The sequence below is a fragment of the Berghia stephanieae genome, chromosome 3 (assembly GCF_034508935.2).
Source record: "Berghia stephanieae isolate SIO BIC M18660-M18661 chromosome 3, UCSD_Bste_1.3, whole genome shotgun sequence".
In the NCBI taxonomy this organism is placed as follows: Eukaryota; Metazoa; Mollusca; class Gastropoda; order Nudibranchia; family Aeolidiidae; genus Berghia; species Berghia stephanieae.
In genome coordinates this window covers 47,193,387-47,209,193 of record NC_088362.1, presented here as the reverse complement: position 1 = coordinate 47,209,193, position 15,807 = coordinate 47,193,387, and the positions used below count along the sequence as shown (strand labels likewise).

General features: G+C 34.8%; 1 protein-coding gene across 9 annotated transcripts in view; it reads right to left on the bottom strand.

The window, feature by feature from the left end:
* Positions 1 to 13,859, bottom strand: part of LOC144967870 (organic cation transporter protein-like) — a 31,207-nt gene extending 17,348 nt beyond the window's left edge. For 3 of the 9 annotated variants that reach the window (XM_078905602.1, XM_078905601.1, XM_078905603.1), the window contains exons 1-4: positions 9,559 to 9,687; positions 7,900 to 8,088; positions 4,356 to 4,635; positions 3,049 to 3,152 (exon numbers count right to left, since the gene is read on the bottom strand). In XM_078905602.1, the coding sequence (XP_078761728.1) occupies positions 3,049 to 3,152; positions 4,356 to 4,635; positions 7,900 to 8,042 (527 nt within the window). In that variant the 5' untranslated portion in view covers positions 8,043 to 8,088; positions 9,559 to 9,687. Of the gene's footprint in view, positions 1 to 3,048; positions 3,153 to 4,355; positions 4,636 to 7,899; positions 8,089 to 9,429; positions 9,536 to 9,558; positions 9,725 to 13,716 lie in introns of those variants that run through there. The other 6 variants (XM_078905608.1, XM_078905606.1, XM_078905609.1 and 3 more) reach the window with 5 other exon arrangements.
* Positions 13,860 to 15,807: the final 1,948 nt, after the last annotated feature.

Here is a 15,807-nt window from a genome sequence, read left to right as displayed (position 1 = left end):
TGTTGACAACCGAACGCTTCTATTTGTTTAGCTTTGGACGTAGTATTTGCCGACGAGACTTGCCAAATTATTTTCTTTCGTCTCTCTGGAGTTTAAGTGATGTGTAAACTGTTTTACTGTTTTTAAAAATATTGGATGAAGACTGGTTTTGAGCCCGAAACGTTCCTTGTTTGGTAATTTTCTCTACTCAGCGTTGAACATTGCTTTCTTTAGTTCACAGCTTCTTAACAGCTGGTTGACAAGTCGGGCATTTGATTGGTCGACTAATTGAAATAAAATTGTTCTCGTCAATATGAAAATCTGTTTTCACATAAAAAAGAAACATTACTGCAATGTGCAGTCTAATATTGAAGTTAAAACAAAAATAATTGAAAGGCAAAATAATAACGACTAACAAATCCAACCCCAGGGATAAAGGTTTGATAAAAGCAATATATTGTAGCAATTTTATTTTAAGTTCTAAGAACATTAATGTTTTTGACGAGACAATAATACTCTACAAAGATAGTGTTGCAATTTTAATTATATTAAAGATATATGGTTTACTAATGAATTTTTGTTTGCATATATATATATATTAAGACCATAATTCCCCCTTTTTTAAAAACCACTAAAGGCTTAAACAGAATATAGTGAAAATACAATGAATTCGTTATTTTTAATCACGGAATATGTGAATCAGAAGTAATTGCTCATAATAATGTGCCAGATTTTAAAGAAAATATTCTATCAAAACCGCAAAATAATCGCTACATTAACTTTCACAGTTGGGATTTTGAAACAAAATCCACAAAGATATTCATACATAGAAATGGACTGTTTTAAATACAGTAAATAATAAAGCTATTGGTGTTTTTAATATAGATATTGCAGTCGTTTGATATTGCCTAAATCAAACGTTGCCAGACTGTTTTATTTATGCTTTTGTATTTTCTTCAGTTACAAACATCCTACAGTAGGATTTGGTAAATTCCGTGTCAGGTCAGAATATAGATATGATAATATCAAGATTAACATAACATAACATAACATAACATGTGGTATAGGGCAAAATAGGATAAGATCCTTTGAATGCCCTTAATATTAATTAGTAATGCCATAAATCTATTGATTAAATATTACAATAACGATACACGTGGTAAAGATAGTATTTCAACTTAAATGTACTCATGTGGTGTACAAACATATATCTTTAACCGTGACATGCAAAGCGCACACACAACCACACACACACACACACACACACACACACACACATACACACGCGTATAGAAGATAACCATAATAGTATAATAATGCATAATATATACATACGAGATTGAAAGCCATGTCAACAGCAGAGCAAACAAGTATTATTCGTCATATATAAATCTCCCATCATATAATTCCCTGTCTACTAACACCTTGAAATAATCCATAGATTTTGCATTCTTTGTTTCAAATTTCAAACTGTTCCATTTCTGAACAATACGAATACCGAACCAGTTTTGTCTTATATTTGTTTTGCATCTAGAGACAAAAATCTTAAACTTGTCCCCTCTAGTAAAAGTAATATTAGAATATGAAAAAAAATCAGAAAAGTCTATCCTATCCAGACCATGTACCAATCTATAAACCTGAATTAAATCCCCACGAATTCTTCTATATTTCAAACTGGGTAAGTCAAGAAATTCTAACCTTTCCTTATAAGATAAATACTGTATTGTATAAATTTTTTTGGTAGCTCTCCTCTGTACACTTTCAATACTAATAGATTGTCTTTTATATAATGGGCTCCAGATGCAATTTCCATATTCTAGAATTGGTCGAACAAGCGATTTATACAAATATAAAAATGTGGTTTTATCAAGACTTATAAAGGTTCTATATATTATTCCCATCATTCTGTTTGCACGGCTTACACAATTATCAATATGTAAATCAAAATTCAAATGTGAATCAAAAGTTACTCCCACATCCTTTTCATAAGGCACAACGGAAAGTAGATTTGACATAGAAGTATCGGTAAAATAATTATGACATGGATTATTTTTTCCTATATGTAATACTTTACATTTCGAAACATTAAAATCCAAATGCCATGTTATAGACCATTTGAAAAGTGAAAATATATCATTTTGTAGAATGTTATGATGTTCAGTTGTACTATAGATCTTTGTATCGTCTGCAAACAGTTTGCAGGCTGAATTTATGCCACATGGTAAATCATTTATATATAAAATGAATAAAAGTGGTCCCAAAACACTTCCTTGGGGTACACCGCTAATTACATTCTTAAAATCCGACCCCACACCATTAACAATGACCCTTTGTATTCGATTATTAAGAAAGTCTTTAATCCAGTTAAAGATATTCCCTTTAAATCCATATGTTTTTAGTTTAATGAATAATCTCTCATGAGGTACAGAATCAAAAGCCTTGCGGAAATCAAGATAAACAACATCAATGCATTGATCACGATCAATTAACTTGGTAAAATCCTCCATCACCTGTAAAAGTTGAGTAATGCATGATCTCTTTGATCTAAAACCATGCTGGTTATCGTTTAGCATCGTATGACTTTCAAGAAAGTCCATTATTCGGTCTTTCAAGATAGACTCCATAATCAATCCTAATTTCTAGGGTTTCACAAAGAATAATGTTTCCTCTATTTTGACGCTTCAAAAAAAAAAATCATCACTGTGTAGTTGATTTAATTGAAATGTATAATTCAAAAATAACTGGCTCAATTTTTTTTAATTGAGGGGTCATTTTGAGCAAGGTGTTCTTACAGATGACACTTTGTCTGCTTTATAATATTGGGATTTTATATGTAAGGTACCCCAAAACAACGTTTATCAGAGAAAAATAAAATCCTTGTGCAATATTAGAGTCTCCATCAATTGGGCTATCGTCCTACCTATTAACATGATACCCACCAACCTAACGTGATTCATCTTGGCGGACTCTCCTACCATTTCACATCAATCTATTGTTCTACATAATATCTATCTGAGGTGCCATCATTTTAGCTATCCGTTTACGTATCGTATCTATTGTGCTACTCACACATCGGCAATCACTCCCATTCCCAATGAGCCAACAAAAGATCCAAAAAACTGAAGGGAATTTGCATGAGACCTCATAATCTCCTCTCCGCATACCAGGTCGAACTGGAGGATGAAAGAAAAAAAACAAACAAAAAAACAAAAAAACTAGAGCATGTGTATACAGCAATATACGTGCTGCCAAGCGCTTTATAGGCGGTATATCAATTCATTCATTCATTCATTCATTCATTATACGGGATCCAGAGCCAACACTTAAAATGTAGGACGAGACACGACGCCTACCTGTTAGGCGATAGTTAATTTCAGTTAGAGACGACGTTGTTAACGGACAGGCACTCATTTTAGAGGACGGTGAGAGAATGTGAGAAAAGAAACTTTTCCATGGAGTCAATCAATTAAGCGCCGCTCGAAGCGTGACTCGAACCCAGGACTTTCCGATCCAAAGGCGAGTGTCATACCACAAAACCACATGGCCGCACAAAAATATTGGAGGATCAACAAGTTTTTTGGTACCATATGAAAATTGTTTTTAATAAATGATGGTTATGTCAGAACGAGAGTAATGCAAATTGGTTTCTTAACGATTTCTATTGGGCACTTCGTCTGCATATAAATATTGTTTTTACATAGCGTTTTTCATAGTAAATACTTTGTTCGAAGTGCTTAATATTTTTTCAAACTCTCGATGGTGAACGAGACAAAGAGAGGGGAGGAGGGTGGAGGTGAGAGAGAGAGAGAGAGAGAGAGAGAGAGAGAGAGAGAGAGAGAGAGAGAGAGAGATAGATAGATAGATAGAGAGAGAGAGAGGGGGGGGGGAGAGAAAGAGAAATATATATAATATATATATATATATATATATATATATATGGAGAGAGAGAGAGGAGAGAGAGAGAGAGAGAGAGAGAGGGAGAGAGAGAGAGAGAGAGAGAGAGAGAGAGAGAGAGAGAGAGAGAGAAGGATGATGCTGCTGCTGCTGATGCTGTTGCTGCTGCTGCTGCTGCTGCTGATGATGATGATGATGATAATAATAATAATGATGATGATGATGATGATGATGATGATGATGATGATGATGATGAGGATGATGTTGATGATGATGATGATGATGATGATGATGATCCTCAATCAGATTTCCCAGTATAGTATAGAGTAAGCAAAAAGTAGGAAGTATCAGTTTTCCACTAAACCTCTATATGTCCCTATTTTCCGATCTGAACCAAAAGCCAGAACAATTTATTTATTTATCTATTTATTCATTTATTTGTTTATTCATTTATTTGTTTATTCATTTATCTATATATTTACCTCCGAGATAATAGTGCTCTCTATATCCTTTTTGTCGTAAACACGTTTGGAGCATTCACGTTTTGTTCGTGTTGTATTGCTGCCATATGTATAGAGCGTTGACTCCAACATTCTACTTGTGTTTGTAGTTGTGAGGTCCTCATCATAAATCTTACACATAGAGTATACACTGCCCTCGTCGTCATCGTCATCTGCCGATGGGATTGTGTAGTTAATTAACTGTGTATGGGCCTCATTTTGAATTTTAAAACTATCGTTTGGGTAGTCTGGAATAGCACATCTGATAATAAAAGAGAACGGAAAGATCAAGTCAAATAGCATAATAACAAAGAACGATAATGGCGATTACTATTGATTTTTTAAATTCTCGAAGCAAAGGCCTGGAAAAAATATTCTGTAATTATATAAAAACACGAAAAGTCCTCACTCACAACTTGTACAACTTTCAATAACGGAAGCAATCTATATTCAACCTTTCATTCTCTTTGTACCAAACTTAGCTGACTTTGTAAGGGGATTGAATCGTGACCTTCGTAAAGTTATGGCCTGAAACTGATCAAAAAATGACGTCAAAACGCCAGACTTTTGCTACAAAAGAAAACAAATCGTGAGTTGTATTCAATAGTTCAACCAATGAAACAACTTGTTTCCATGAGCTCTACTAACGACAACTCACTAGACGGTGCAAAAACCTAAAATTGACGTCAAACTGCCAGTCCTTTTGGATTTCAGTGTCAGGCTATAACATAATGATGGCTACGATTGAATACGCTTCAACAGTCATGACGTCACTTCCCTCGTAATGACGCATGGTAACTTAGTAACTGGCTCTAAACTATCGGAACAATGGCGGACGCCCTTATGAAATATTTCTCCGACGGGCATAAAAGTGTATCCAGATGAGAAAAACATTATAAGTATGATCATGTTTTGACTTTTATACATTCTGATCACATGACATGTGAAAAGTTCTAGCCAGCATGAAGAATAAAAAGTACCCATTATCTTTGTTTAGAACCAGGCTGCTCGCCGTTGCTGGGCGACGTGACATCAGACTAGTGAATCCAATGGCGAGATGGAGGTCGATTAGCAAGAATAAGGGCTTATCCACACCGGAGACTGACTCCGACGACCCCTCACTGTGGTCCTCTGCCGTCTTCCGGATAAAGACGTAGGGCACTGACAAAATACTAATAATAAAGAGAAGAGCCGATAGACCTACCCATACCAAGCTCGAAAAAAATCGTCAGAGGACGTCGGGTGCTTGGTATGGGTAGGTATAGATAGTATGCGCTTGGCTAAGAAGCTCATAACATTGCCATTCGGAAGTATAACGGACCAACACACAAAACTGTGTGTAGCCATGTACGTTTATAGTCGGGTTAATACAGATCAGTGAGCATTACTCATAAACACGGATGGCAAAAAACAATAACAAAGACCTGAGTGACGTCATCTTCGAACTATCTATAGCGGCTCTTCTCTTCATTTTGTCCGTACCCAACGTCTTTCTCCGGAAGACGGCAGAGGACGGCATAACCGGGTCGTCGGAGTCAGTCTCCGGTGTGGGTTAGCCCTAAGGTTCCTCAGAGCCAGGACGTCGTATCCTCTGAAATGGGAGAGAAGTTTCCTAGGACCTATACCAATAAGAGGAGGCGCAAAAGCCGGATGGGTTCAAGAAGACGGTTCATGAGCATCGAACAAGTTTTGCAGATTTGGTAGATCGTCACCTAATATTGCAGTGTACCCATGGGAATGTGATTTTTCTTTCCTTAGTTATTATTCTCATAATTTACTTATTTTTAATAAGTAGGTGTGGTATTTTAAGGTATTTTAAAAATATGTGAGCACCATTATCTGATTTTAATATTATAAATCAATCCGAAGGATTCATATCACTGAGAAAATCATTCAGTTTGAATGGACGTGATCTATATTACATTTCTATGTGCTCGAGGTCATTGGTCACATTGCTAAGTGTGCTCAAATGACCCACATAAAGAAAAGTATTCACAGTTTGAGTAGTATCCAACGTTACAATTGGTCATTTTGCCCAGCATGAATCATGGGTATGTTTATGTTTACAACTTTCATAAACAAAGCAGCGTGTTTAGATACATTGAGAAATGCCCAATCGTGGCACAGCAACAAATCATGTGATCCATTACTAGGTTGGACGAATTCATGAGTATAGATAGTTCGAAGATGACGTCACTCAGGCCTTTGTTATTGTTTTTGCCATCCGCGATTGTGAGTTGTTCTCACTAAACTGTATTAACCAGACTATAAAAGTTCATGGTTACACAGAGTTTGTGTGTTGGTCCGTTATACTTCCGGATGGCAATGTTGTGAACTCCTTGGCCAAGCGCATTCTATCTATAGATCGCTCCCACTGTTTTACCGCTTGATGAATTAAACCAACACATAAATCTATGTGTAAACTTAAACGTTTATAATATGATCGAGAAAATCGTGTGCTAACTAGTCACCCATTTGGCTGTATAAAAACAATAACAATGATCAGAGAGATAGAGTGTGTGTGTGTGTGTGTGAGAGAGAGAGAGAGAGAGAGAGAGAGAGAGAGAGAGAGAGAGAGAGAGAGAGAGAGAGAGAGAGAGAGAGAGGTCGACTTCATTCACGTCATTGATTATAAACGACCAACAATTTTTGTCCGAGCACGTGTGAAAGTGTGTCACAAATTCCATGTTTTGATTGGTCAAAAATCTAATGATTAATGGGAGCGATCTATATCCATGTTTTCGTCCAACCCAGTCATCAATCACAAGATTTGTTGCTGTCCAACGGTTGGATGCTTCTTAACAAATGTAAACAGTCTACATTGTTTATGAAAATTGTACACATATTCATATGTCATTCTGAACAAAATGACCAATCGTGATTCGAGATATTTCAAAAGCTGTGAACACTTTTCACTATTAAGGTCATTTTGAGCACACTTTGCAATGTGACCAATGACCTCGAGCACATAGAGAGGGAATATAGATCATGCCCATTGAGAGAGAGAGAGACCTACAAGTGCTTGTGTCAGCCAGTTGACATTTGGAATAGATTAAGACAACAGAAAAACTAAGTTGTAGCTAGTGTCCAAGCAGGTTGTAGTTAACCATTTTTTCCAAAAAGTTTGAAATTCAATTTGGCACATGTTTGCATTAAGACAAATTAGGTTATTTCAAACGCAGCTCTGTGATTTTAAAGTTTGTTTGCGATAGGGCTTTATTTATATCATATTGTCCAATAGGTTCTCACAGATCTCGCTGGCAAAGGCACCCAAACAAAACATGGGTCGTGAACAATACAAACATTTGCAAGTGGTCTGGAGTTCTCAGTGATAATCACGTCAGATATAATATATATATTATTTGGGCTTGACCATCCGTATTGCTAACAAACACAAAAAGAAGCATATATGCTTCCTCCTCCTCCTCCTCCTCCTCCTCCTCCTCCTCCTCATCATCATCATCATCATCATCATCATCATCATTATCATCATCATGAAAACGTCCACAAGAGTAAGAGGCCTTACCTGTATGCCGGTATATCGTATACAAAGATGACCGAAAACACTTGATAGCCACAGATAATAGTAGGCAGAGCAAGAAGGTAGAACACCCTCTTCTGGTACGGCCCGAACTCGCCGATATGCTCTAGGATTTCGTCAAACTTCATTGTTAGGGTCAAGGTCAAGGTCAACGGGTTAAAGTCACGAATATTGCTGGTTGAAACATGGTAATGTTATATTTTATGGGTAAAAGTCATGAAGTCGCTGGTTGAATCATGTTAGTATTAAATTTCAGGGGTTAAAGTAATCAAGATTGCTGGTTGAAAATGTTATTGTTATATTTTAGGGGTTACAGTCATAAAGATACCACATGAAACATGTTATTGTTAAATTTAAGAGGTTAAAAGTCATAAACATGTTATATTTTAGGGGTTAAAGTCATTAAGATCGCTGACTGAAAAATGTAAATGTTATGTTCTGGGATAGAAGAAGTGACGTAATGATGATTGTTATAGTGATAAGATGAAATTGGTATTCCTGCTACAGCCTCTGATAATACTGATGATGACGATTAAAATAGAATGATATTAATAATAATAATAATAATAATAATAATAATAATAATAATAATAATAATAATATAATGATAATAATAATAATAATAATAATAATAATAATAATAATAATAATAATGATAATAATAACAATAATGGTGACAATAATAATAATAGTAATAATAATAATAATAATAGTAATAATAATATAATAATAATAATAATAATAATAATAATAATAATAATAATAATATGATAATAATAATAATAATACAATAATAATAATAATAATAATATAATAATAATAATAATAATATAATAATAATAATAATAAATAATAATATATAGTAATAATAATAATAATAATAATAATAATAATAATAATAATAATACCGATGATGACGATGATAATTATAATGAATTATTAATAATGATGACAATAATAATGATAATGATAATAATAATGATACTGATAATAATAATAATAATAATATTAATAATAATAATAATAATAATAATAATAATAATATATAATAATAATAATAATAATATAATATAATAATAATATAATAATAATAATAAAAGTCTTATACTAATAGAAGTAAGATAATACATCACCCTAATCACCTTAGAAAAAGGAACGGTTAAAATATATTTTACAGGGCATTGGAACATTTCTATGTTTAGAAATGTTTATAGATACTTTAATAGGTGTACGTGAGCATATTTATTTTGCACTGATTAAATATTATTTTATATTTTAGAATATTACCGCTGGCAAAGACTTTTGTATCATAAATAGATATGTGGTGTGTTCGAATATTTGATGATAGCAAAGCAAAATCATTTCTGGAATACAAACGAAACGCGATATAACGTCACAAAATAATGTTCTGCACGATTTCAATAACATCGAAACAAATTCAAAGCATTATTTCTATTAAGAGTGATTAATATCATGTTTAATTCTTTTCGACCAAATTGAATAATTTTAACATACAAATATTTGAATAAAATGATTTGGCTCAAAGTTTTAGAAACGTTGATTTGTCAATGAGTATTGCTAAACCAAACGTCCCTTTCCACATCCTAAAATTTCAACAAATGAATTGAAAATTTTGAAACACACCTTAACTCTAAGGCCAAAGTTTGCAGTGTGTAATGTTTACCGTCTACTTGTGCTTTCTCCCCTAGCCGTTGGATTCTATTCTCTAATATAGTATACTTGAGCACCTACGATAGATTAATTCATGGTTCAGAGGAGAGATAAAACTTTTATCTGTCCAAATGTTGTTGTTTTCACAAGATTCCACTTGATGGAAGTTGTGTCTGTGTATGTAGTGTGTGTATGTGTGTGTGTGTGTGTGTGTAGTGTGTGTGTGTGTGTAGTGTGTGTGTGTGTGGCCTATCTCCCACACCGATAGTGGGCTTGACAAGTCTAGTCACATCTTTGTCTTCAGGTCACAATTTGACCCTTTAATCAATCATCCCGCAGTCTGGCTTAGATTTGAGCCTAATCTGACAGTGTAATAATAATAATAATAATAATAATAATAATAATAATAATAATAGTAGTAGTAGTAGTAGTAGTAGTAGTAGTAGTAGTAGTAGTAGTATTAGTAGTAGTAGTAGTAGTAGTAGTTGTAGTAACAGTAGTAGTAGCAGTAGTAGTAGTAGTAGTAGTAGTAGTAGTAGTAGTAATAATAATAATAATGTGTGTGTGTGTGTGTGTGTATGTGTGTGTGTGTTTCTTTATGTGTGAATATATCTTGTTTACAATAAAATAATAAAGCTTAGAAATGAACAAATCAGGATTATAGAAGGAATGTCACCCACTTCTTTGTTAATGTTTTTAGACCGCAGATTGAATTATTAGAGGTTAGCGCATTGTACTCTGGACGTAGTGGTTCTGTGTTCGATTCCGACCAAAGCCAATTTGTACTTTCTTAGAGCACGAAAATTTACACCAATCACTCACTCCATTCGGGTGTAAAAGGGTACCAGTCAAGCTGGGATAGTAATCTGCTATAGACTATTGTCCTGTGCAAAGGTTTTCAAACAAATATGTTAATTGTCCGCTTCACGCTATTGAAATCGAGATAACTTCTGCGCCACTGGCTACAAGGCTCTGAAGCACTTACTTTGTCTTACAATAAACCCACGTGGCTCACAAGGACTTACTTTGTCTTACAATAAACCCACGTGGCCCACAAGGACTTACTTAAGGACACAATATTTTCATTGAGAATTCCCGAAATAAATAACGATAAAGATAATTGATCCCACAAGTTAATGAATAGATATGCGACCAGTTTTAGACACGTTACTGCTGTGTCACAAAGTGTGACACTACTTAAATTATATTTATAAACATACGTTATTAAATTGCCGAAAATGTTTATGTTGCTATGCATTCGGTACGTGGTTTCATCACATAGAATTATTTTTTGAATTGTTCTTGCTTTTTTAATATTCAGAATTGAAATAAATAAATAAATAACAATGTGAAATGTAAGCTTCAGTTTAATATATGAAAACATATAAATTGGACGTTTAGGGTTTCCCCTTCATCAACAAAACAGGATGAATGAAATAATACAAATGAATGAGATAATGTGGTAGTGGCGTTGTTAAGATGCATAAACAAAAACATTGATGGGCAGGAAATTGTATGCTACTTTGTGAGGAAACACGAATTAAAACAGAGCAATATAAATTTATAAAAGGTTTGTACAATGAGGGGAGGCGGGGAGGAACTGTGTAATGCAGTATAGAAAGTGAAATGAAATAAAGTGTGGACTATTGTTGGAAAATAAATACAATGGAATTTGAAATAAATACAAAATATAAGGGATGTGGGTATTAGTATACTCATCAGTGGCAGTAGCAGCAGAAGAAGCAACAGTAGAAATTTTAGTAGTAGTAGTAGTAGTAGTAGTAGTAGTAGTAGTAGTAGTATTAGTAGTAGTAGTAAAGTTGTAGTAGTAGTAGTTGTAGTAGTAGTGGTAGTAGTAGTGGTAGTAGTAGTAGTAGTAGTAGTAGTAGTAGTAGTAGTAGTAGTAGTAGTAGTAGTAGTAGTAGTAGCAGTAGCAGCAGCAGTAGTAGTAATAGTAGTAGTAGTAGTAGTAGTAGTAGTAGTAGTAGTAGTAGTAGTAGTAGTCGTTATCGTCGTCGTCGTCGTCGTCGTCGTCGTAGTAGTAGTAGTCCCAGGACAGTCCTGTCCTAGTGCGGTACCCTCTAACACCAAAACACCTTTCAAAATTTGAATCAGGTCTTCAGGTCATATTTATTTTTCTTTTTGCAAAAAGTTCTATGTGGCATCACTGCAAAATTCACCATTCCGTCGTAAAGCAAACTAACAGGAAATATTGTTACAGTGAATGACATAATCAGTCGGATGGTGAAAAGGTTTGAACTGAGATATTGCCAAGTTTAGCTAGAAGGTCAATTTTTATCAAAAATGAGTTATGTCATAAATTATTAAACCAACCCTTTTTGTACATCTTCGGGAAATATCAAAGCTTATTTTCACTTCTAAATATTTTTTACAGCTAGTCAAGTTGAAAAAGTATGAAATTTGAGAAAAGTTGCTGGATACCTTTCCCATAGATCTGACCACAACTTTATGAACAATCACCCGGTTTACTTCAAATAAAGATTAAAATGCTCTAGTGAGCATATTCTTTCATAGAAATTTTCACCTTTCGACTGATTATGTCATGCACTGACAAATATATATTTCGGCTACTTGGAACGTGTCAAATGCTCTGTTGAATGTTGCAGTATTTTCTATATCGGCAATTGCTAATGGCAATGCAGTCCATTTAACAACTGAACTTAGCTAGATGTACTGATTTTTGAAAATGTTTGTATGCATTTTAAGGCGTCTTCCCTCATTTTGTCTATTTTATTTAATCGTTTTTTTTATGTAGTCTCGGATCCGAACGGCTGCTGATCGGTCGTTGACAAAATTTCTGAAATATCTTAATGTAAGCCTCTTTGCGTTGGCTTTTAAAGGGATTCCAATTGAGAATTCGAATTCGAAAGGCAGATGTAATGCAACCCGGTTCTTTTTAGCGTCCAGCTTGTCACAACCCAGTTACCGATTTTGAATTAAAACCATCATGGGATGGATTTTTCCCTCTTTTGAAAAATCTTGCACTCGTTGTTATTAAAGTTTAGTTGAAAGTTAGTCAAACCTTTCAACGAGTGAATTAATATCTTCGTAAACGATAAAAAATTGCCAACAATCAATAGTTTTGCAATACCTGCACATAATCTGAATTTCGACGTTATAATTATTTAGTAAGTCATTAACATAATATTTCATAACATCAATCACATTTTTTGATGGTCCTATTAAAATACGAGTCAGTTAAAAAGCGATAGTTGACTGATTGTGGCCGTAGTACGCATACCATTAGAGACCAGTTGATGATGTAGTACACAAAGCGCCGAAAATGGGCGATGTGAGATGTGACTTGGTCAAGGCCACAAGAGTGCAATGGGAACTAAATTTCTTTACCGATTGGGCATGAAACGAAGATCATACAGGCGAGCTAGGCCACTCGTGGACAACAGCGTCGGATTTGCAGCTAGATAATGGGCGAGATTATAGCTTGAGAGAAAACAGTCTCCTCGATAAAGGGTTAAATGAGTGTCGAGTATTGAATCTTAACGGCAACTTATAGATAACATTTATGACAACAACTCTTTTTAGATAAGAAGCGAGCTTCCCACTCTTCATTCAAGATCGCATGATAGTTCTTGTTTTTTTTTTTTTGGTTTGTTTTTAAAAAAATGTTTTTCTTTTTTTTTCAATCCGTTAAGGGGGAAGCGTGACTCAGCGGTACGGTCTTTGCTTCGTACCCAAAAGGTACCGAGTTCGACTTCCCGCCTCGTTGTGTGGCTGTGGCCTTGAGCAAGCACCTCGCCCTAGCTCACTTTGCGGCGCTGCACTGTGGCTGACGCATGGGGTATTCCAGTCTTCCCTTGGAATAGACCCTAAAGACAAATTTCTCCTTGGGGTTGAATAAAAGGAATTTTATTATAGACAAATTTCTCCTTAAGACAAATGTCCGCTTGGGGATAAATAAAGGGAATTTTATTATATTTATTTTATTAAAAATTTTAATAATTTGTTTGATTGTTTTTTGTTTGCAAAATTTATCAAACAACAAATGTAAAAAAAAAGGCAAAGCCGTATAACTATACATAACGTGGCCATTAATAAGATTCAAGAGTCACATGATTTACTAGTAATAAAACGTCTCTTTTGAAAGGATACAAGCATTTCACTGTCAGCCTACCAGCTAAAGACTCAAGGTAGTACCCAGGAAAAAAATCGAAATGGCATCAATCCATAACAAGAAAACAAGCTACGTGAAAAAATTAATTCGCAGGATAGACTGGCATGAAAACACAGCAGACAACCATCCCGGAACATAAGGGATGTCAAGTGAAATGCATTTTAAGAAAAGGTTTACAGTAGAGCACGGGTATGAATAACCACCCAGGCAGAACAATAGTCTTTTGTTTCGTAAACAGAGGTGTTCTTGCAAAATTTTGAAATTCATTTGTAATCCCTTTTGTAAATAAGTAATTTAATAGTAAATATCAATTATCAAGGATCGGGGTACACCGTGAACATAAATTGGATCCGATATTGACGCTTTCTTTCAAATAACACAGATAGAATATGAAAGTTTAGGACACATTTAAAATAGGATGACTTTGTAAATTCAAATTACAATGTGAATTGCATCCATACTTTGTGCAAAATTATTTTAAGCTTTATGCAATTCAGCTGCCCTGCGTTTCTTTAGTGACTTAAAACAGATCTTTGGTATATTTTATAGAAAAAAAGGATATTTGAAGATATTTGAAAAATTAATAAGAAAATATAAAGTTTTACATCCCATTGTCTATGATGAGATTTATACTTGATTTTAGACTTCTGTGTTCCGATCAAAGATTTAGCTATTCTGTGTTTTGGTAAATAATGTATAAAGTAGAGTACCTAACTATTCTATTATGCAATATTATGCAATAAATGTAATTTACGGTATCCTGTTCTCTCTTACAGAGTAATTATAAGGGGGGGGGGGGGATAGGACACAGACACGCTCCCGTTATTTCCATCTACTCGTTTAAAGGGATTTGTAATAAGTAAGCTCCACTGTATATAGAATTTCCCTACATTTTCATTTGAAAGCGTAACGAATGAGAAATCGTGACGGCACATGGCGCTATGATATTCCCCCATTTTAGGCATCAGAATCAGTACACCGGGGTTACGTGCGGTTATGCCGCATCCTTATTATTCAATTTTTTGTTGTTGTTTTTGGTCTATTTCTCAGAAAACGAATGACTCAATCAAACTGAGTTTTACAAACTGTTCTGCTGTAAGCAAAGTCCACGGAGATTGAGATTATCAGGTTTCTGTAGCTTTAACTCTTCCCTTACCGATCATTTTCAGTATTCTCCCAAAATGGCAGGTTTACCCAGCAGAAAAATAGATTCTTTAAACTCAAAAAAGCTCCCTATAAAACAACATGATGTTCTTATTAATCAAACAAATATCATTCTTCAAAGTTTGTGATGTACAAAATAGATCTGAATTTTTAAAAATGTATATTGTGTCATAAAAAATGTGACGATTTTTGCTCTAGGTGGTAAGGAGAGGGTTAAATGGACTGTGCTACCCTTCAGAACAGGAGGCAAGTTAATGAGAAAGTGTCGTCTTTAGGGACAAATTTAACAGACCCATTGTGCGGCTATGTGGTCTATTGGTATGACACTCGCTTTCGGATCGGAAGGTCCTGGGTTCGAGCCTCGCGCTCGGCGCATAGTTGAGTCCTTGGAAAAGGTTCTTTACCCACATTCTCTCGCCGTACTCAAGTGTAAAATGAGTACCTGGCCGTTAACAGCATTGCCTTTGTCCGAAAAATTGTAATATCGCCTAACAGGTATCATCTCCCGTCCTACATGTTAAATGTTGCTGTTGACCAGGGACGTCTTGTAAAGCGCTTTGAGCACATTTAGTGGATATTGCATATAAAACTCAATTTAATTTAATTTAATTTAATCTTGAACCATGGTGATTCCTTTGCTAGTGAGTCGAGTGCTGTCAAACAGAGAGATTGTACGGGTTCGGTGGTCTGGTGGTAAATACGCTCTCCTACGGACCGGAAGCTCCAGGGTTTGAGTGACGCTCTGAGTGGCGCATAGTTCAGTCCTTAGAAAATATCTTTACTCACATTGTCTCTCAATACTCTGGTGTAAAATGAGTACCTAACCGTAAAGAGCTATGTCTTCGTCGAAAAACAAAAAAGCAAAACTGTAATATCGCCAAACAGGCGCCATGTCTCGTCCTAAA